Genomic DNA, 22,293 nt, shown 5'->3' with positions numbered 1-22,293 from the left:
GTTTCACACTTGTAGAATCTATGCCAAGGCGCATTAAAGCCATTCTGGGTAAACTGGCGGCTCATGGTGGCCCAACACCCTATTTAGACACTATGTTGGTGTTTCCTTTAATTTGGCAGTTACCTGTAAATGAAACTTTTTGAGCTAGGGTAATAGAAAATAAAATATTTTGAGCAAAGGAAGATCAACTAACTGTATATCGCTGTATTAATGACAAGACCCAATCATCCCTAAATAATGATGGATAATAGCAGTCATTTGTTCAAACAATGGAGGACAGACACATCTAGATGACCACCTTTTCATCCTCTCAGCCCCGGGTCGACCAGATGATGAAACCTGGCACAAATGCACTTCTACAACAGAGATATTGAATATGGGATGACATCTCATGGAATTACATGAATTCTATCACAGTAACAGTGTCCCAAATATTTTACTAAAGGTGCACTCAACTCATGTTTTATGCAGAGGAAAACCAACAACAGGAGGGAAGAACGCTGACCAACAGTTTGTTATAAAAACTAAGGCAAATGATGTGCTCTTGCGTCTCTGTTTAATGCTCAAGATCCATCCACTCACATAAAGAGACTTAAAAAAGTTCAATGCAGCCGTTTTTTTTTATCTCAATATCAAATCATACTTGGGAAACAAGTAAGTACCTTACTGTGATTGTTTTCAATTAAAAATGGTCAAAAAGCAACAAATAGCTTCTTAGCAAAGATCAATTTCTCAGGCAAGAATTTAGCTAGGACTATCTGGGAGGGGTCCGAGTGGGGAGGGAAAAACGGAAATCTAGCCGTGATGTCTTCATCCCATCAAACAGCTATTACACTAAAAGGGCATTATACAGTATTATCATACAGTATTGTTCCAACCTCCTAGTGTGTAAAAATATATGAAACACAGGATAATCATGTTTTTGACTGCACTGGGCCTTTAACAAGCACTTGTTAAGCAATTCATGAGAGGTACTGGGATTTTGAAAATGATACTTTCTTCCAGACCGGTATGGCTATAAATGACAATAACAGCAAGTTCTCTACACAACTCAGTCAGATGCATAAAAAAATATGATACAAGAGCGGAACAGTATATTCTGCACCCGAAAAAAAGAACATCTATGAAGAAAACAGATATGGATGATGATCATCCATGTGTAGCGCGGCATCAAAAACAGTAAATCTCAAAGGCAGCAAAGACATCCAGCATATGTACATGTTTTATTCAATACAAATGTAAAATGTAAAATGTTTTGTTGTAAATGGAAGGAATAGGACAGTTAGGAAATAATGGGGGGGGGGGGGGGGGGGGGGGGGGTAATCCAGCAGCATGTAATCAGGCCTGGCCCTGGCAGCAGGAAGGCAGACGGACCGACCTCCAGGCTTGGCCAGGCAGCGGGAGCCCCACCCGATAGATAGGACCGTCATGTCAAAGTAAAAGAGAGTAGGTAGGTAGCCGTGTCAGACCAGACACTACACCTCAGGGGCTGACGGGAAAGTTCTGAATCTGTATCTCTACATCTTCCTCTGTATCCTCTCCTCCCACCTCCTGTTCACCAGGAGAGCCTTTGGCTGAGCCCTGGCCTGCCTCCTTCTTCTGTTGGGATTGGATCTTTCGAATGAGCTCCTTGATCTCCTGGCGTTTAGTCTTCATCCGCTGCTGCAGGAACCATTCCGCCAGGTTCAAGGGGAGATGAAAGCTAGCGAGTGGACTCTGAATGGAGGGCAGAAAAACTTAATTATTATGGATTCACTCCTAAGCAATGTCCCATCTATTTTTGGAGTGTTGTAAGGTAGAAAATGAGCTTCAAAATCAAGAGTCTATAAAGGCCTGGTTTGGTGCGATTGCTTTAAAACAGTAGCTGGTATCCGTATTTGGGATTCACTTCTGGTTAGCAGAGTCGGCTATCAGTAGTTGTTACAGTAAATCAATTCGGTAAACATTGCCAATCTAAAAATACAACCAATAGAAAATGAAAATGGACCACGTCTCATTATATGGCCCCAGGTGTCTGTTATTTTATACACTGCACTGGTTGTATTTCTCGCAGTGTGCATCCTAAAAATCGCACCCTATTCCCTATATAGTGCACTACTTTTGAACAGAGCCACTTTGCCTTCAGCCTATGCTCTCACCTCGAAGAAGCTCTCCACATACTGCAGGATGTAGACTCCACAGTCGCTGAAGTTATCTTGCTGAGGCACACGCGGGTTGGAGCCCTTCATCTGATCCTTCCCAAAACTCCTCTGACTTCCTTTCCTCACCTCCCACTCCACCTCCAGGTACCTGCAGTTACATACGCAAATCACACAAACAAAAACACTACATTTAAATGGCTTGGGAAGGTTTGCTTTGGTGCGCCAATGCGTGTAATACTTATCTAACGTACAAATTAGGCAAACTAAATGTAGAATATACAGAACAGTATGAAAGAATTGACTTACTCTCGTAATGTTTTAACTACTGAAGATCTGGAAGGTCCACGTAACGAGTCCATGATGAGAATGCAGGGCCTGAGAAAACAAACAAAAATCACTCAGCAAATGCTTAAACATTGTGATTCTGAGGTAAATATGAAATGGACAATCACCTCAAATCACACTAGCCACAAAGGTGTCAGGAGAGCAATATCGCCATCTACTGGCACAAGTAGAACATCCTCTCCTACTCACTGTTTACAGGTGGTGGGTTTGGAGGTACACTCCGAGCTCTCAGGGGTAACCGGGTCCTCAGCAAGTGCACCATCCTCACTGCACTCATCCTAGACAAAAGGAAAAACAACAACGTGACACATAACATTCATTTAACTTCCTCAGAAATGTCACCAAACAGAGAAGCAAATTCCACCGTTACCTGGCAGGAGCTTTGATCATCAGAAAAGGTATGGGTGTCATCACCATTGCCACCTCCTGATCCATAACACACACCGATTCTGTGCAGACCATCTGCAAAACATAATTAAAAGGCCAGTGAATCACAGATTAATTTCCCGTCAGTTCCCACACAGCTTCCAAGAAATCGCAATCAAAGTTTATTTGCCAAAAGCGCAGGATACAACGTAGTGTATTGTACACGTAGTGACATCTAGTGTAACGTAGTGTATTTTGCAAGTAGTGACATCTGCCTGTGCCTTACCTGTGTACTGTGGCTGGGCATTGACCTGTCCATTCACCCTGGCTCCAGAGGTCTTGGGAGGCTCTTGGCGCCCATTGGGACAGGTGGACACCCCCTTTGGCTGCTCGCTGTGAGAGTGTCTCCCCGAGGAGGCCTCGGTGGCACTGAGGGACAGCTTCTCTGAGGTGGCCACGGGTTCCTCTCTGTCTGGGGACAGAGGCTCAAAGTGGTCTGGCTCTGGCGACAGTGGCCGGCAGTGGTCAGGGGGGCTGCCCTGGGGGGCAGCCTGTGTCGGCTCTGGTGCTGACTCCGGGGCCTGGTATAGGGGGTTGGTCACAAACTGAGGGCCCTGAAGGCCTGGGAAGCAGATCACTGCTAAGTACCAGTGGGCTCTGAAACACATACAGCAATGGGTTTGGTTAAGAGAGACAGTTAGGTATACCATCTTTGTCTATTATTTTGTATCAGTCTGTTCACCTTCATCATTGCACTTGAAACAAGAAAACAATCAATTCATTTCCATGTTGAAATTCGCATCTCAAATGGCAGGTAGCTTAGAGGTTAGAGTGTTGGGACAGTAACCGAAAGGTTGCTTGTTCGAATCCCGGCAAGGTGGAAAAATCAACCGTTCTGCCCGTGAGCAAGGCAGTTAACCCCCACAACAACTGCTCCCTGGGCACCGATGACATAGGCGTTGATTAAGGCAGCCCCCCGCACCGCTCTGATCCAGTTGGGTTGAATGCATTCAGTTGTGCAACTGACTAGGTATCCCCTTTCCCTTCCTTATATAGTCGGGCTCCACTCAAATATAGTGCACTACATAGGGAATAGGGTGTCATTTGGGCGCAGCCAGGGATATTGAGCAGCACTCACGACTCGTTAATGGGAACAAAGATGAAGTCCTTCTGGAACAGGTCTACATGTCGGGTCCACGTCTTCACCCGATTGTGCTTCCTCTTCTGGATCCTGGCAAACAAGAGACATGGTTTACTGAATTCTGTCTGAAATGTGTTGCCCTTGCCTGGTCCCACATCAGTTTGTGCCGTCTCGACAACTAAAACAATGTTTGCCGTGATAATGACCAAATGAGTTGGCAAAACAGCACAAATAGATCTGGGAGCTGTCGGGCCGGCCGCTCTCGGCAGAGGAGAGGAGACTCACGTTAGGTTCGTGGTGTCTGGGATGCTTCTCCTCTCTCTTTGGTTGAGCCTCTTGTAAAAGAAGGAGCTGAACACGTGACTCCTTTGTGAGTCTTCTTTTTTCAACTTCTCCAAAACTAAATATCTAAAGGGAAGATGCACACAGAAAAACTGTTAATCCACTCTCCTTGTAAGGTTGGCAAAATTCCCAGTGTACTACAAACGCAGGCACTTTGTGTTTCTATAGAATATCAAACCTAGAATGTGACTTCAAAAAACAACAATGGGAAATATACAACGGAACGCGAAAGCCACTAACTTTAAATAAAAGTCTATGATGACGTCGTTTAGGAACTCTCCATCGTTAAGGCAGTGGAGGTCTTCGTTAGTCACCGACATGCCCCCCTTGGCTGGAGGAGGTGGGTACACCATCAACCTACAACACAACCATCCAATTACCATTAGGAACAATCACTTTCGATTTGATACTTAGGAGGACAGGGCACACCGAAGTGAAATGGTTTACAACAGAAAACGAGTGTTAGCCCCTTCCCATTTCAGCCCATTTTCTTGAACATGACCCAGGTGTAGGAGATAGATAACCCTCGTACTTTACGATTGGTCCAGTGAAGGTGGGTTGGAGCTCAGCCATGTCATCGTCTTCATCGTCGAAGAACGTGCTGGTCTGCTGCCGTGTGGCCATGCGTGTCCGCACTGTTGGTGGCGGTGTGTTGTTGGCATTACCGCCATTGTTGTCGTTATTTATCTTTACCTACAAGAAAGTGATGCAACCAAAATATCATGGTCAAGGGATTGTTTAAAAGACACTGTTGAAAACCTGAAGCCAAGGAAAGGCAACACCGGCAACACATACTTTGTTAGCTAGTCTCAAAAGGCTCCAAGATGCTAATCTTCCACGGAGAGAAAGCCCACCTTTTCTTTTGTTGCTTTGTTGTAGTTGACCAATCTGATGTTAGCTTCATCAAACGGCAGTTTAGTGGGGAACTCGTTCAGTTTGTTGGCTCGGCCGATCTCCTGTAGAATCTCCTCTAGAATCATCTGCTCGTGCATCGACAGCCCGTTCTCAAAGATCAGCACGATGTACTTCTCGTCAGAGTCTGGGGTGAGTAGGGAGAGCAATGAGACTTGACATTTTGTTGACCGTGAGGTCACAGACTTGATTTAGCAAAAAAAAATATGTCATAGAAAGTCTTCTCCAAAACAGAGGGACAACGTTGACGAGTCTTGTAAACAAAAAACATACTTATCCAACTATTTTACAGACTACTGATGTTGCAACTGGCAAGGGTGCTTCACTTTTCGATTGGCATTTCTCACCGTTGCTGGCACAGTCGTACCACAGGCCTCCCTTGTCGCGGGTCATCTTGAGCTGGGTGCGAAGCCGCAGACATTCCTCTTGGGTGGTCTGGAAGAAGAGCACGGGTAGCTTCCTCACGCTGCACCACTCACAGCTGATAAGCCCAGACGCTTGCAGACGCACCTTCTCCAGAGAATCCACTTCAGGGCCTGGGATACAAAGCACTAGAACATCACATACTGTTAGGTTTGCTAAACTTCAGTAACGTTTCCACAATTCCCAGGTTGTCCAGAAACCCTGGTTGGAAGATTCCCTGAAACAGGAGGGAATAAGCAGGAAATTCGGAATCCTCCAACTACGATTTCTAGAAAACATGGGAATTTTGGGAAATGTATTGGAATTATGCCACCCTTCATACTGTATAAGAGTGTGCGTATAATGCATCTACAACATTTTGTCATTGGAGAGCAGAGGGAAAAAATGCGTAAGACATTTTATGTTCTTATGTCTCTCACCTTCAGTTTCAAGTTGAATGTAATCGCCCGTAAACTGAAAGACAAAGAGATGGTTGAATGATACATTATGTCAGTAAGACAATTAGTATAAATAATTTCAGCTTTGACCATATTGCTATAGGCTATTGTTTTTTGGCAAGATGTTTGATAAGCACGACAGTGTCTGTACAGAGAGAGAACAGAGTACAGGAGCGGAGTACTTACAATGACAGGTTTGGTCACCATCCTGCGAAGAGTCCCTACTCTCACGCTCCTACAGTCCAGGATGATGCTGTCCAGCTTGTAGGGGGAGGTCTTCTGTTTTTTCCTGGGTGTAGAGTCGTCGGGTATTTGGTTTCCAAACTGAAAAACACACGGTCAGCCTCGAAATCTGCCGCCTCGTATCATTCATTCCTCTTAGGGACCGATCATGTACAGTACTCGTCTTGCTAACAATATCGGATTCTTCCTCAACTGGTAATTTAGATTCAGCTGCATAATTAGTTTGAAAGCTAAATGTCAGGAGCGGTATGTTTCTCAAAGGAAAACGATCCTGAACACACAAAAAGTAAATTAGGAGACATAAATCGTGAGTTGTTTTTGGCCATTGGGAGTGGGACTATCTTTGTGAATAAAGAAACACAGAGTAATATAACTTGCTGCCAAGCAAAACAACCCACAATGTTACCTTGAGAGAGCAGATCAGGAACATTGAGTTCTCAAGGACATTCTGACGGACAGGGTCAATAAATCCAGACCGAAATGTTCCAAAACAGCTCACTATCAGACTGGCTCACTATAGCTAGGCCTGTGTACTAAATGTGGCCGACCTTTGAGAAGAGAACTGCGGAAACATCCTTGAGGGATCAACAACATTTCATTACGTATCCACACAAGTGCCATCCTATACACAGAGGCTGGTGCAGCACATATACACTACCACAACATGGGTACAAATCCCAGCCCCCGACACTACTCATTTCATGCTATCCCAGTCTGAATAAAAAAATTTTTTTTTTAAATATATAGAGAATATACCAAATATTAGGAACACCTTCCTAATATTGACTTGTCTACCCCTCCAGCCCTAAGAACAGCCTGAATTCGTCAGTGCATGGACTCTACAAGGTGTCGAAAGCGTTCCACATGGATCCTTGCACATGTTGACTAACAGTTGTGTCAAGTTGGCAGCTGGATGTCCTTTGGGTGGTGGACCATTCTTGATACACACAGGAAATTGTTGAGCGTGAAAAACCCAGCAGCGTTGCAGTTCTTGACACAAACCGGTGCGCCTGGCATCTACTACCATACCGCGTTCAAAAGGCACTTAAATCTTTTGTCTTGCCCATTCACCCTCTGAATGGCACACATACACAATCCATTTCTCAAGGCATAGAAATCCTTCTTCAACCTTTATACTCCCCTTCATATACACAGATTGAAGTGGATTTAACAAGTGACATCAATAAGTGATCACAACTTTCCCCTGGATTCACCTGGTCAGCCTGTGTCACGGAAAGAGCAGGTGTCCTTAATGGTTTGTACACTCAGTGTATTTCAAAGAAGCGGACACATACCTGATCTTTCATGCGGTTCCTTTTGGGTAGTGAGATTCTGCTGTCGACGTCGGAGAAGAAATCAGAGGTGATCTCCTCCTGCTCCTCTCCTGCGCTACTCTTCACTGCCGCCTCTACCCTGCCCCCGGAGGGCGCTGGCGAGGAGTGGGCCGAGTCAGCGGGCAGCGGGGAGACGCTGTCCAGCCTGTTGACGCTACCAGCGCTGCCGTCGTCTGCTTCATCCTCCTCATCATCGTCACTGGACAGCACGACTGGAACACACACACACACACATTACAGACATTTCATGACTGAGAACGAGTCACTCGCTCCACCATAGTTGAATGTATTCTTTCAAGAAGAGCAGGAGATTTAGATTTTGAAAAGTGGCATTCGTTTGCAAACAAATGTGACCTTGTGTGAGAGAGGTAAGATGTACAGACAGGTGCTAGTGGTTTTGAGGTGTGTGGTTTACTAGCAAGAACATTCTGTATTGCCAATTTAAATGAAAACTTCCTGCACTACCTTACACAATGCAAAGCCCTGAGGTAAACCCTGACAATAACCACTGTAGGGAGATGCGAGAAGTGAGTACTTAGCAGTTTGGGATGGATCAGTAGACTTACTGGGGTCGTTGATCTTGTGTAGCTTGGCGGCCGCCGTCCTCCTGCCTTTGTTGGCGGCGACTTTCCCGGCGCAGCAGCTCCCCACTAGCCCAGCCCCCACGGGTCTCCCGTTGTGTGGCAGTAGCAGGCCGGCCCGGGTGGTAATGCGTACCGGGATGGGCGGGTTCATCACAGTGTCCACCCGCAGCGGCGGCGCCCTCAAGGTCGAGCCGGAACCGTAGAAGTTGTTCTTCCTCAGCTGTAGATTGTTGGCTCCTGGGGAGGGGTGCTGGTTGGTATGGGGGTGGGGTCGGATGGGGGGTCTAGGCGTGGGGGACGTAGGCTGGGCTGCAGGGGGGTGGTGGAGGTGGGGGGCCTCCAACGCCAAGGGGTTCCCGCAGTGTTCACACATGGTGCTGTTTTCACTGGATTTGCTACACTTCCCGCACACTACGTTTGGATGTAGGGCCTGCAGAAAAGACGAGAGACAATTTCATTTCAGCAGCAGATACATTCACGTTCAAATACTTTGATTTTCTTCTCAACACTATCTGTCAGGGGTATCGTCTGAAAAACCTGTCTGCCCTTTTGGGTTGAAATGGTCCACTGAAGTGGAACTGTTACACATGCTTCTTTCTAGTCAGGTATTTATTTATCTCTGGCTCTAGGCCCAGCACTAAAGGTATGACTCAGACAGCAAGGAGCAGGCTGGATGGTTTGATAGTTGACTAGCAAGGCCTGAGAGAAAGGCCCTTTGGGAAGTAGCTGCCACTCCAGCCCAGCAGGGTCAGAGTCCTCTCATATGGAAAGGCTGCATGGTAAACACTAAACAGTCAAATCTAGTTGACCACAGAGACATGCACTTACTAAGCAGGCACAGGTCCTTTTCCACCTTCAGGGTCTATACATAAAGCATCTCAGAGTAGGAGTGCTGACTTAGGATCAGCCTCCCCCGTCCATATTAACATATCCATTATAATGTAAAAGCAAAAACGGATCCTAGATCAGCACACCTACTCCGAGATGACAAAGTGTATAAGCAACTGCTCTTACCTCCTCGGTCTGAACCTGCAAGGGAAAGCTACAACAGCCCTCCGCCGAGGCTCTCCGACTGTGCTGCTGGACACGCCGTTTGATGCTCGAGTTGTCGTTGGCTAAAAAGGAAACAAAAGATAACATGGAAAGGAAAAATATGACTTATCTTGTCATACACAGTGTGCAGTAACAACTGGTTAAGAACCAGACTCATCTTCAACACAAACACAAATTGCCAGAGTGGAAAAAATTGCCCCTGGTGAAAAGTTTCACACGGGTGCAGTGTTCCAATGTTCCAAGGTCACCTTGCTGCACCACATGTGATCATCATCACTCCCATAATATTTCGCTGTGCAGGAGTTGGCTGGCTGGGCACAGTGTGCTTTATTAGCCTGACTGCCTGTGTGTGCTGCTTTCTTCCCCATGCTCATTTGTGACCGCCAGGCTCTCTCTCTCCTTCCTCTCAGAGGAGCTTTGCAGGCGGAGTAATCTGCGAGGCCTGCTGCAATCCCCCTCTGGCAGACACAGGCAGGAGGCTCAGCACAGATCTGCTGCCCCGCAGACCCTACAGCCTTCACTGCCAGAGACTGAGGCTGCAAAGTCACATCCAGACACCCTCCACCACCTAGTACCAAGTCCCACATTACATCCTGATACTAGAATTTACCCACGCCATCTTAGTACAGTACACTTTGTCCACATATAAAACCATGCTGGGTGATTCCATGTCAGGATGGTTTGGGCATCTCAGATTGTTCTAGCAATTCTCACACAGAAACTTGACATGCTTTTTACATTTGTATCACAAACATTTTGTAGAGAAAATCATGATGTTGGCTGCATGAATTGTCCACCAGAGCTGTTGCCAGAGAATTGAACGTTCTTTTCTCTACCATATGCCACCTCCACGTCATTTTATAGAATTTGGCAGTACGTCCAACCAGCTGCACAACGTATAACCACGCCACCCCAGGACATCAACATCAGTCTTCACCTGGGGGATCCTCTGAGACCAGCCATCCAGACAGCTGATGAATCTGTGGGTTTGCACAACCCGAAGAATTTCTGAACAAACTCCCAGAAACCATCTCATGGGAGCTCATCTGCGTGCTCGTCGTCCTCACCAGTGTCTTGACCGGACCGCAGTTTGACGTCGTAGCCGACAAATGCTCCCCTTCGATTGCCACTGGCACGCTGCAGAAGTGTGCTCTTCACGGATTCATCCTGGTTTCAACTGTACCGGATGGCATCATGTGGATGAGCGGTTTTCTAAATGTCAATGTTGTGAACAGAGTGCCTCACGGAGGCGGTTGGGTTATGATATGGGCAGGTATAAGCTACGGACAAAAAACACAACTGCATTTTATCAATGGCAATTTGAATGCACAGAGATAACGTGACGAGATCCTGAGGCCCAATGTCGTGCCATTCATCCGCTGCCATCCCCTCATGTTTCAGCTTGATAATGCACGGCCCCATATAGCAAGGATCTGTACACAATTCCTAGTAGACATGTCACCCATTGAGCATGGTTGAAATGCTCTGGATTGACGTTTACGACAGCGTGTTCCAGTTCCCACCAATATCAATGCTGATACAGGAAAGGGCCTTTCCCAAACTGTTGCCACAAAGTTGGAAGCACAGAATCGTCTAGAATGTCACTGTACATTGTAGCGTTAAGATCTCTCTTCACTGGAACTAAGGGAGCTAGCACAACCCATGAAAAACAGCCCCAGACCATTATGCCTCCTCCTCCAAACTTTACAGTTGACACTATGCAGTCGGGCAGGCAGCGAATCTCCTGGCATCCACCAAACCCAGATTCGTCCGTCGGACTGCCAGATGGTGAAGAGTGATTCATCACTCCAGAGAATGCATTTCCACTGCTCCAGAGTCCAATGATGACGAGCTTTACACCACTCCAGCTGACACTTGGCATTGCGCATGGTGATCTTAGGCTTGTGTGCAGCTGCTCGGCCATGGAAACCCATTTCACGAAGCTCCCGACTAAAAGTTACTGTGCGGGCGTTGCTTGAAGAGGCAGTTTGAAACTCAGTAGTGAGTGTTGCAACCGATGAAAGAAATTTTTTACGCACTGCGCCCATCAGCACTCGGTGGTCCCGTTCTGTGCGCTTGTGTGGCCTACCACTATGCGGCTGAGGCGTTATTGCTCCTTGACGTTTCCTCTTCACAATAATAGCACTTACAGACGACCGGGGCAGCTCTAGCCGGGCAGAAATTTGACGAAATTACTTGTTGGAAAGGTGGCATCCTATGACGGTACCACGTTGAAAGTAACTGTGCTCTTCATTAAGGCCATTCTACTGCCAATGTTTGTCTATGGAGATTGCATGGTTGTGTACTCGATTTTATTATCTTATCAGCAATCGGCTGAAATAGCAAAAATCCACTCACTTGAAGGGGTGTTTACATACTTTTGTATATACAGTGCATTCGGAAAGTATTGCGACCCTTTGACTTTTTCACCAAAAATTCCGTTACAGCCTTATTCTAAAAATGGATTCAATAAATAAAAAAATCTTTATCTACACACAATACTCCATAATGACAAAGCAAAAACTGTTTTTTAGAAAGTTTTGCTCATTCATTAAAAATAAAAAACAGAAATACTTAATTTGCATAAGTATTCAGAGCCTTTCCTATTAGACTCGAAATTGAGCTCAAGTGCATCCTGTTCCATGGATCATCCTTCAGATGTTTCTACAACTTGATCGGAGTCCACCTGTGGTGAATTCAATTGATTGGAAATTATTTAGAAAAGGCACACACCTTGTCTATATAAGGTCCCACAATTATAAGTGCATGTCAGAGCAAAAACCAAGCCACGAGGTTGAAGCAATTGTTCGTAGAGCTCCGAGACAGGATTGTGTCGAGACACAGATCTGGCGAAGGGTACAAAAAAATGTCTGCAACATTGAAGGTCCCCAAGAACACAGTGGCCTCCATCATTCGTAAATGGAAAAGTTTGGAACCACCAAGACTCTTCCTAGAGCTGGCTGCTCTGCCAAACTAAGAAATCGGGGGAGAAGGGCCTTGGTCAGGGAAGTGACCAAATAAATTAAAAATTGTCCGATTAATCGGCACCGGCTTTTTTTCCCTCGGTCCTCCAATAATCGGTATCTGCGTTGAAAAATCATAATCGGTCGACCTCTAATTGAAACCAGTAGCCTATTTCTCTCATGTTCTATTGGTTATCAGTTATCAACTTTCTTTCATTGTCCAGTAGCCAAATGCACATTCGCGCGTAGCCTACTGCCTTGTGCACATTACTGCACTAAAAAAGTTACATTATAGTTTATCAACATTTTAAGCTGAATGTTCTGATATGTTGCAGATTCATTGCTTCAACTTTTTTTGTTTGTTAATGTAGCCTAGGCTTACTGGTTATATGAATTTGGGATCTATCGTCCCATAGCCTATTTGGGCTATTTGTTTCTCGACAAGCTGACCAATAGAATAGGTAGACTTTTCTACAAATGGGGGATAGTAGATTGGCATAGGCTCATATGCGGCATGTCTTCAAGGCTAGGGGAAGCTAAGCCTTCCCTTAGTAAACCATATTAAATTGGCAAAATTATATAGCCTAATTAGCCTACTCCTGTCGATACATAAATAAATACCATACTTCAAAATAGGTTACTAAAGCAAGATTTGACCACAGAGGATCATTAGCTTCTCCTAGCCATAGAAAAATGACACCTTGTGGATTTTTAAAAATCGCATTACCTACAGTCGGGAGGAAAGGCAACCCGCGCAATTTTGGCAGCGTGCACTGCAAATACCAAATAAATGATTGTTGAGTTGTGACTGTCAGTGAAAAGTACAGACGCCCAGCAAGGCATATCACAAAATTTCTACATTCAATCACAAGAAAATATAGCTATTTGCTTTCAAAACTATTGCTGTAAAGAGATGACAATGAAAAGACTAAACTGTCTTTTAGTTGAGCGAACAACAGGCCTATAGCCTATCATATTGCAACCAGCGGAGAGCAACAGCCATATCCCTGGTGCACACTGCACATATTCACACTATCATTGTTGGGTCAGTGCCACTTAAAAGTTTGTTTTTGGACAATAATTACCTCCTCCAGTTTAGATGGACGTCATATTCTAGTTGTGTATCCCCTTCTCATAGGCCTATTATATGGAATGTTTTGATTGTTTGTCAGTGTTATAGTAGGCTACCCTGTAATTTGTTTTATTTAACAAGAATCTGCTAATGTCTCCAGTCATATAAAGTGCAGTAGAATCGCAAGAAATGTGTTTCACTTGCAAAGAAAGAAGGAACGTACCCGATATGGCCTATAGGCCAGGCCTCTACGCTATAAGCGCTCAGCCATGCATTGAACTGTCTTTTTTTGCGAACAGTGATCGAGTTATATTATTATCCTAAATTTTGACTATCCAATCTACTCATCACATTACGAATAGTAGGCTATCTTACATAAGTCTGCAAATGCGATGATGCATGGAATGCTTTATTATAAAAGGTGCATTTGTACGGTGAAATGTTATTCTCCAAACTTGAAACTCACATGCCGCCTATACATAGGCTAGCGATTTTGCTACTCGTTACTCATTTTGTCATCTGAGGAAAATGTAAACGTGGACAGTTCTTCTAACATCCTCAAGGACACGTCATTGCATCCTCGACTTGCATATTCCGGGAAGACTATTTACCATAATCTAAAATGTGACTTCTGTCATTCTGAGAACGGTGATTGGACACCCTAATCAGGTTACGCACCCACTGCACATGGGTCCGGTACATTACTCAAATGTCCGGTAAATTTAAATGCTGCCGGGCAAATGTCCGGCGCCACATTTTCATAACGGAAACCCTGAAATACAGTGAATGTAAGGGCACAGTGTCGTCTTACCTGGGCTCTCTGGACAGGTGAGAATGATGCTCTCTACTTCTACTGGTTGGATCTGCTGCTGGGTGGTGCTGTACTCTTTTCTGCGGGAAAAATGGCACAGTTTGGTCAGAAGCACAGCCATATATCTAGATATGTCTAAATCTATGGCTCTGGTCAGAAGCACAGCCATTTAAAACAAATACTTTTTTTTGTCAACAGCCATAAATGAGGTAAACAACTCAAATCCGCAGTGGATCATTGGAGATAAGCAAAATATGCAATATGAAGTGTAGGAGCGCTAATGAAGCTATTTCACAATGGAGTAAGGCTATGATGAAACACATGACATGGGATATTCCATGCAAACAGACTTCAGTCAGTGCCCTACAGATCCAGACCAAAGGTGGGTGGATGCAGGTTGAGCGGGGTATTAAGTTAGCTAAAAAGTACAAACGCACATCGGCACAGGCACTACTGCTTTGACTACAGCATGACATGAAATGCAAAGTCAGAACAGGACAAAGAGAGCAGACCATTCAGCTCACTACGAGTGGTTGCAGCACAAAGCATGGCTGAGAAAATCCTCTGGGTTCAATGTCTTACCTTTCCTTTAAGTCAAGGTTGCTTAAGAAAGGAAAATGGAGAGAGTAAGTCTCATCTAGCAATACAATCAAGTCTAACACAGTAATTGTGATGATCCATGATTAAATGGGCTGCACCTCCAACTTGATGGCAATTAGCCAAACGGAATTGATCAACCCCTTACATAAAAAGGGAGAGTAACATGTTCTCTCTTCGATCGAATAGAGATCCAGCCCTACCTGGCAACTTGGGAGAAATCAAGCGTTCTGACATACAAAACCACAGAGTCGCTTTCGATGTTTTGTTTTGCAGTACGACTAGTGTGACTTCCGTGAGGGCTCATACCTTTGGACAGTTTTCCTCATTGCAGCAGGAACATGGTGAGTGTGCTGAAAGTGTCTCCCCTGTAGAACGACCCCTTGAGGCAGTGTTGGGCTGCCGATTAAATAGTCTGTTCTGTTCGGCATTGGCGACGTCGTTGCTACCGGGTATGGAATTTCACTAGAGAGGAAAGCAGAGAAACAACATCCGCCGGGTTTCACTGAACACAGGTCGAATTTGTTCATTATCATATTTGCCATTGTCATCAAAACGTTCCAACTTGGACAGGGGAGATACTAGCAACAATGATGTGCCATACCTTAGCCTCTTGCCAGTTCCTAGTTTGTTTAGAGCCCTTATGTGATTTGTATTTGGCCTGTTTTCATATGTTTTCAGGGGATCCGCAGAAGAGAAGTGCCTAAGAGCGGGGGACTGGTGAAGAGAGAGACAACAAAGAAGAGAATTAACAAAGAGGATCTGATTACATAAAGTGTTGCAGTGCATTTCGGCTGAGAGCATACAGTATATGCCTGAGTGATGCTGCATTAAACAGTGATAAAGTCACGGCAAAAACAGCACTGAGCTGATGTACTTGTTCACTGTTCAGTTGAGACAAGAGAAACAGGTTTTGAATATTAAGTAATAATACCCCTAAATAATATCACATTCACAACAAATTTCACCGGATTAAATGTTCTGTGTATTCTAACAGTGCAGTTAGCATCAAAATGTCACAACATTTACTTTTCACCAGCAGCAGCACAGAACATTTTTGCTGGTACAAAGCTGGAGTCCTCTGGATGCCTTTGCCATACAAGATTTGACAGAGCGAGAGAGAAAGAAAAAGAAAGGAGAGAAAGAAAGAAAGAATAAGGACATATAAAAAGGGAGAGAGATGAGACAGAACGGCAGAGGGCACCAACAGGACAGAGCAGAAAGCCTGTAGCCTGCTGCGAGCAACAATGCCATAGATGTGAGTAACGCGGAGGGGTGCACGATAAGGATTTCCTTCGTGAGGGAGGTAGCCTACAGTACCTTCTGCCCCTCTGGGGAGGAGTGTTGCTGTCCATCCATCTCCTTTGTGGTCACCACCGATGTGCAACTTAGGAGAAAATAAGAGAAAAAGGGGTGGAAGAGCGTGGTTAGATAATGCCTTGGTTTTATGTCCACTTAGACCAAACCATCGGACAAACATATTGGGTAGTTCCTTAAGTTACTGGACTACATCAATTATTGAATTACAATGTCATATGATGTCATATGTAACCGCATGATTCTGTGATACATGTAGTTTTACAGTAACATCACTGTCAGTTTGTATCCCTGGTGTAAAACACTTCTACAGTCTACACACTTCTATTACAACACAGACTCTGCATGCAGACAGTGCAAGTGCATGTGGCCATATCTGTATATTAAGCTGGTGGCAGGCAGGCTCTCAGGTGGGAATACTAATAAACAGAACAGAAAGAATCGTGGGGTCTGTCAGTCTGGTGGATACGGCGGGTGGCAGGGTGAAATTGATGCAATGCAGCGATGCCGAGTGCTGAAATGAGGTCTGGAGGAGAAATGCTTACTCATGTCTCCTCTCCTCTTCACTGCCTTCAGAAAGAGAAAAGCTCCAGTTCTGCTTGTACCCTCCATCTCGCCTGGCCTCTGATCTATCCAGAGCTTGAATATAATAAACCACAACTTGCATGAGTTCAGTTATACGACGGGAAAATGAGGGCATCAGTTGAAATGAGCATGTGTACTTCTAGGAGTTGCACTAATCATTTCAACACTGCTTGTATTAGCACCATATGCATCATTCAAATCATCAAAGAGAACTTCGAATTCATGAGTAATCCTAAAACTAGATTATGAATCTGATGTTAAGATGAAGCCAAATAGCCTCAACCTAAAGTCAACAAAGAAATAACTGAATAGCCCTTCTATGTTCTTTGATGAATAAAGCTTAAATCATGTCTGCGATAAAACTGTAAGCAGAGGAGACACATCGGCAGCTGACAACAGAGCAGGTGTTTGCCAAGGAGCTACTCCCCCTCTCTGTGGACGACAAGACTCATTTCCTATGGTGACTCTCATCATAAATGTGTAACAGGCTTAGAGGCGTAGCACCATGCTGCTCGAAAATGAGACACGGTGGAGTCGTAATATCTCACGACAATCACAATAGCTGGTTTAGAGACGGCAAACACGGTTTTTGGATGGCGGTATTTCACAAAAAGTTATTTGCATGATGCTTTGAGTAGGTGTGTTTTGTGCAATCACATAACTGTAGGCCTCTCCATATCAATGTGTGAGGATAGACATTTCACCGCTGTAGGAAACCATTTCAAGGAAGCACTTAAATGTTTTCCAATAAATACTATGTGGCACAGCAGCAGGGTACGCAGTGAAGCTGGGGATGTGGCAGTTAGCCAAAGGGTCTATATTTTGCTGTCAAAAACTCTGTCACTAAGTGTTTAGGCTAACAGTTAGAATGTATTTATACCGGATCTTGGTACACCAACTGTAGCCTAGATAATTAGGTAATGGCTTGACCACTGAGCTCATTCCATTTTCACCCGACTAGCTATGATTTGATTTCCTAACACTGTAGGCTATCCTTACAGTGTTATGAAATCAAGGCTTCCACCCTACATGTGTTAGCCCACCTTCATAACACCATCAGCAGTCTAAATGAATGAGGCTGGTCAGTCATAGATAGGCACAGCAGTTGAAGGATTGCTTTGAGTCTGGCTCGGTGGATCAAACCCATGGCTCAATGACACAGTCACTGCAGCTTTGTTCCCTTCTCAACACTGTGGGCACTGTTGCCAGACAGACTGCCGCAAGACAGCCCAAACCAGTCTATGCTAGGTACAGCAAGATATTTCCCACTTAGCTGACCCACTGTAGGCACTTACAGTTATTTATAATGGAAGAAGATTGTCATGTGTTTTTAGAGTTTTCTAGAATTACATTTAGGCTCCCTTTGGAATCTGTCAGATTAATGTCTCAATGTACTGACCCCTCTCCCAGGACGTGGTCTATAAAGCTAGTAATTTAGTATAGAAATAACTAATAAACAAAGTTATTCCAGGAGTTGCCTTTATCAATATGCCTTTGGGTTGCATACTGTCCTCATTAACTACTTCCTTGCTCCACAGTCTGTGGCACAGGCAATGAATAACTTAGGCCTATTACTTAATTGGTCATGACTAGGAGTGTTAACAGCAAAATATATTGAAAGTGTTGGTCTTGTTAAGAGTTATGTGCAGATGATATACCGTAGCTATACCTATAGCCTCAACTCCCCCACCCCCAACACACTGAATTTGGAGACACCACATTCCACACTGGCATGGTGCTTACAGAAGTGTTCCCTTCCTTGTTTTTGAGCAAGTTAGCACTTTGATATAAGAACGCATATTATAAAGTTGCTCATTTATTTGCTGGCTATTTACATGAACACCATCAGACTAGCTACTTTGTTATGCGCTGTCTGAAATGGAAACTGACAACCCTTCTCTGAGTTAAGACCTTGAAAAGCAGAAAGAATGTATTGTTTATAACTAACGTTAGCTTGATTGCTAACCAACAAATAACGTTAGGTTGATCCACTGTTAAATATTTTCAAATGAAAAACAAAAGGACATGTAAAAGTATAGCTGCATGAAGGCCTGTCAACAATTATGTCTAGGTAGCTAACGTTAGCCAGCTAGGCCTTGCTGTCTGACTGTTCAATCTTGACCATTATCTACAGTACATTCAGTACCTACGTCCACAAGTAAGTTACAACTTTATCCCATGGCGCATCAAGCTATAATTTATGTAAACAAATTACTCCTGTAAAATACTGCGCAAACTTGTCAGTAAAACCGTGTCCCATTTCCTACGACATTTGAGGCTAGCTAGCTTAGCTAGTAGGTAGTCAGATAGCTTCTGGCTAGCTAGTCAGACATACACGGGCAAGTTTAGCTAGCTTAGTAGCTAGCATAACTATAGACGGCGTTCAGTAAAGCAACGTGACTCTGATAATTCCATTTTAATCGTATTAGGTCTTTTTAATTAGGTATTTTGGTTCTGAAAATGTCCATTCACGGTGAACAATGTAGCTACAGATGTAAGTTATGTGAATAAATGTACCTAGCTAGTTCTGGAAGGAATAGCTAACTTTAGCTCGCTAGCTAGTTGCTAGTGCTCTCCGAACAGGCTTGAAACCAAATTTGAGGCACGCGCGCTGGATCCAATGTCTCATTTAGAGACCTGGGAATACGATCGCTAACAAACATTGCCGCCTTGCCTTTACAATTAGCTAATTAAAATAAGTCTCCCTTTACCTTCAAAAAAGCTTATGTTGTGTGCCATGTTTATTCCATGTTCTCTTCCTCTTTCAGATGGTGTTTGCTGCTCACCAGCGACCCAATCTCGCAGAGGGCTCGCGAGTTGGCTTTTGTGGTTCTACGCACAACGCAGAATGTGTCGATTACTTTTTCAGCCAACAAACAGTTAGTTGCCAAATGTACCGTAATGGTCTCAGAATAATTGTGCTAGCTCTACAAGCATTGTGCCCATTCGATTGTTACAAAGTACCTAGCTAGTTGTAAATGGGGCAACATTGTTTGGTAGCTAGAAAAGCCCAACGTTATTGATTTGCCTATTACTCAGAGGTGCTAGGTAAAACATTATCAAAATAATACATGTGGGTCTACTTCGGCACCTCTGCTGCTGTTGCCTCATTGTAGTATTATTCGGCCTGTGAAGGTAAGGGCTGGCTAAACAACTGCAAGTAAGTTGAACCATGGTTACAGTCATCTACCATGATAAGCCAGTGACTAATTATTGCTTGAAAATAAGTGCTTATGTGCGAAGTGACAAAATATGTGATGTATTGACGAAGACAAGAAAAAGCTATCTTCCCATCCCTACTATTCAGCAGTGTTCGCATAACTGATTTCATTCAGAAATACCACATCCCTAAATTCCTATTCCCAAACCACAGTGAACTGCTAGGTGGCGACAACTCTCTAGGAGAAGCTGAACCATCCCCGAGTCCCCTCTCATGTCACATAGCCGACTCACTTCTCAGTGCTGTATTGTTGCTCTGAATGAAATCATTATACGCCAGAATAAATGAGCTGGGGTACAAATATATGTAATAACTTTCCATTTCATTAAAAAAAAGTATGCATTTATCTTAAATAATCAGATACAAATCTGTCAAATGTGTGGTGTGTAGTGGCATACCCTGAAATGCCTCCTGATTGTTGTAATTGGATGCAGCCATTTCTCCAATGCATAGGCCTACTACATCACATACTCCCACTGTAAAGGCCCAAGGTCAAGTAGACTATTCATTGTCTCCACTGAAACTCCATTATGGTAAAGCCAGTGCCATGAAAATATAATTAAATATTCATAGCCTAACAGCCTGTACCATTGACGTGTGATATTAACTGAAAGGGTCCTATGTTCCCCATAATGCAAAACAGATGAGGGCTTTCATACATAAGGCTAAATAGACCAATGTAAAGGGGGGTGGGGTCTCCTTATTTAAGCACAAATCTCAGCTAATGTGTTATTACTGAAGCTCCACTACTACTAACTGATGATTAATGATTTCCTGAAACAAATTGTGTGTGTTGCAAAATCTAACTCCACTGCTCTAGCCAGCTCCCCACAAGCTAGACATTACACATATCGGAAACATTATGTTACATTATGTTGCAGCTCAATGGGATATTATTTTGTTTGGCACATTATGGCGCGCTAATGACATTAGCATGAAATCGCTCACCAGAAAACTGCAAAACAGATGTTGCATCATTTATATTTTGCAATAAAGAGGACAGAGGTCTAGCCTTAATGAAAGTCACAAAACATCTGTTTCCAGACACCTAGAACGAACCGTGTAAATGTGTAAATAATTTGATACATTTTCCTTTGCCAAACGTGACACGCTACAGATGCTGAACCCATCTCTTGTGAAGATAGATATATGTAATCTACAGAGGGCAAAATATCATTATGAACCTCTGGATACCCATGGGGGAAAAAACTCATATCTAAAACAAGTGTTGAACCTCATCCAAATACGTAGGATTCAATACTGTGTATCCAATGTTGCTTTGATTTGACTTGCCAATAAAAAAATGACATGGACCTTGATTTTACAAGCACATTTAAACACCTCCCCAAAATAGGTCTGGGTTGCTATGTGACAGAGAGCTGCCTTGCTGCCTATTTGCTCATCCTGCCTTACCATGGATGAGTCTGTTGAGGGCCGTATCAAATTCTACACTTAGCATTTCTCACAATGGAACACACCAATGTCTCTATTAGCTAGATTGAATGACAGAGCTGGATTCAATGCACCTTGCACTTTGATTTGGCTTGATTACATAGAGGTTGTGGAGAGTTGTACACATACCTTTCTACATGTATTGTCAATGGTAACGACATGAAACGCTCACTATATTTCTTTGATTGATCAGAGGAACTGTACAGTTGCAAACGATAAGATCTTGAGCAAAGGTATTGGGTCCATACAAAAAGTGAAAGGCTCTTACGTTGGATAAGGTAAACAAACATTTTGAAAATGACTTCAAAAGGTACTGACTTGATCAGTATCTTAGTAACCCCAGATGAAATGCCCAACAGAGAGGTTCTGACCATGATAACCATCTCGGGGCATTAGGGAGCAGAGAGAAGGAGAGGCCCTGACTCAATTGTCAGTAATGTGCAGTGCTTTGGTTTCCGGCTCCCTGTGCATTAGGAGAGAATGGAAGACTGTAACCATAGCCACAGTTATGAGCACACCATCACCCTTCGTGTTCCGGAAAGATTTAAAATAATTATACAATAAACTTTCAGTTTTCATTTTACTGTTGTTATGGTACATGTCAGGATGAAGATCAAACGTGGACATAATAATTAGGAAGGATAGAAGGATATTAGGATAGAATTGTAGGGAAACAGCCCCCCTTTTGCCTCAGAACAGCCTCAATTTGTCGTGGCGTGGACTCTACCATACCCATTTCAAAGGCATTTTTTGTCTTGCCCATTCACCCTCTGAATGGCACACATACACAATCCATGTAACAATTGTCTCAAGGCTTAAAAATCCTTCATTAACTTGTCTCCTCCCCCTTATCTACACTGATTGAAGTGGATTTAACAAGTGACATCAGTAAAGGATCATAGTTTTCACCTGGATTCACGTGGTCAGTCTATGTTATGGAAAGAGCAGGTGTTTT

The 22,293-nt window shown here is 43.8% G+C and overlaps 1 protein-coding gene and 1 long non-coding RNA gene across 6 annotated transcripts; one reads left to right on the top strand and one right to left on the bottom strand.

Moving 5' to 3' along the window:
- Positions 1–1,204: 1,204 nt before the first annotated feature.
- Positions 1,205–19,720, bottom strand: LOC129824956 (sentrin-specific protease 6-like). Of its 5 annotated transcripts, none has more exons than XM_055884546.1 (24): positions 19,378–19,720; positions 16,627–16,720; positions 16,085–16,151; positions 15,369–15,481; positions 15,074–15,229; positions 14,750–14,770; positions 14,168–14,247; positions 9,283–9,383; positions 8,251–8,698; positions 7,646–7,896; positions 6,294–6,431; positions 6,090–6,123; positions 5,595–5,783; positions 5,190–5,374; positions 4,868–5,028; positions 4,576–4,692; positions 4,279–4,401; positions 3,991–4,083; positions 3,139–3,509; positions 2,857–2,948; positions 2,676–2,764; positions 2,448–2,516; positions 2,139–2,289; positions 1,205–1,716 (listed from the first exon to the last, which is right to left on the bottom strand). In XM_055884546.1, exons 1-24 carry the CDS (start codon positions 19,403–19,405, stop codon positions 1,483–1,485), a joined length of 3,405 nt encoding a protein of 1,134 aa, XP_055740521.1. In that variant the 5' UTR covers positions 19,406–19,720; the 3' UTR covers positions 1,205–1,482. The 5 variants fall into 5 exon arrangements, with proteins under 5 accessions (XP_055740521.1, XP_055740520.1, XP_055740523.1 ...); XM_055884545.1 differs by having other exon boundaries at positions 5,595–5,798; positions 19,378–19,717; XM_055884548.1 differs by lacking the exon at positions 14,750–14,770 and having other exon boundaries at positions 19,378–19,719.
- LOC129824957 (uncharacterized) lies at positions 14,978–15,627 on the top strand. The gene is made up of 2 exons (XR_008754812.1): positions 14,978–15,108; positions 15,446–15,627. It is a non-coding gene; the product is annotated as an uncharacterized LOC129824957 (long non-coding RNA).
- Positions 19,721–22,293: the final 2,573 nt, after the last annotated feature.

This window comes from Salvelinus fontinalis, chromosome 27, assembly GCF_029448725.1.
Source record: "Salvelinus fontinalis isolate EN_2023a chromosome 27, ASM2944872v1, whole genome shotgun sequence".
Taxonomy (NCBI): Eukaryota; Metazoa; Chordata; class Actinopteri; order Salmoniformes; family Salmonidae; genus Salvelinus; species Salvelinus fontinalis.
This window is presented reverse-complemented; position numbering and strand designations above follow the sequence as displayed.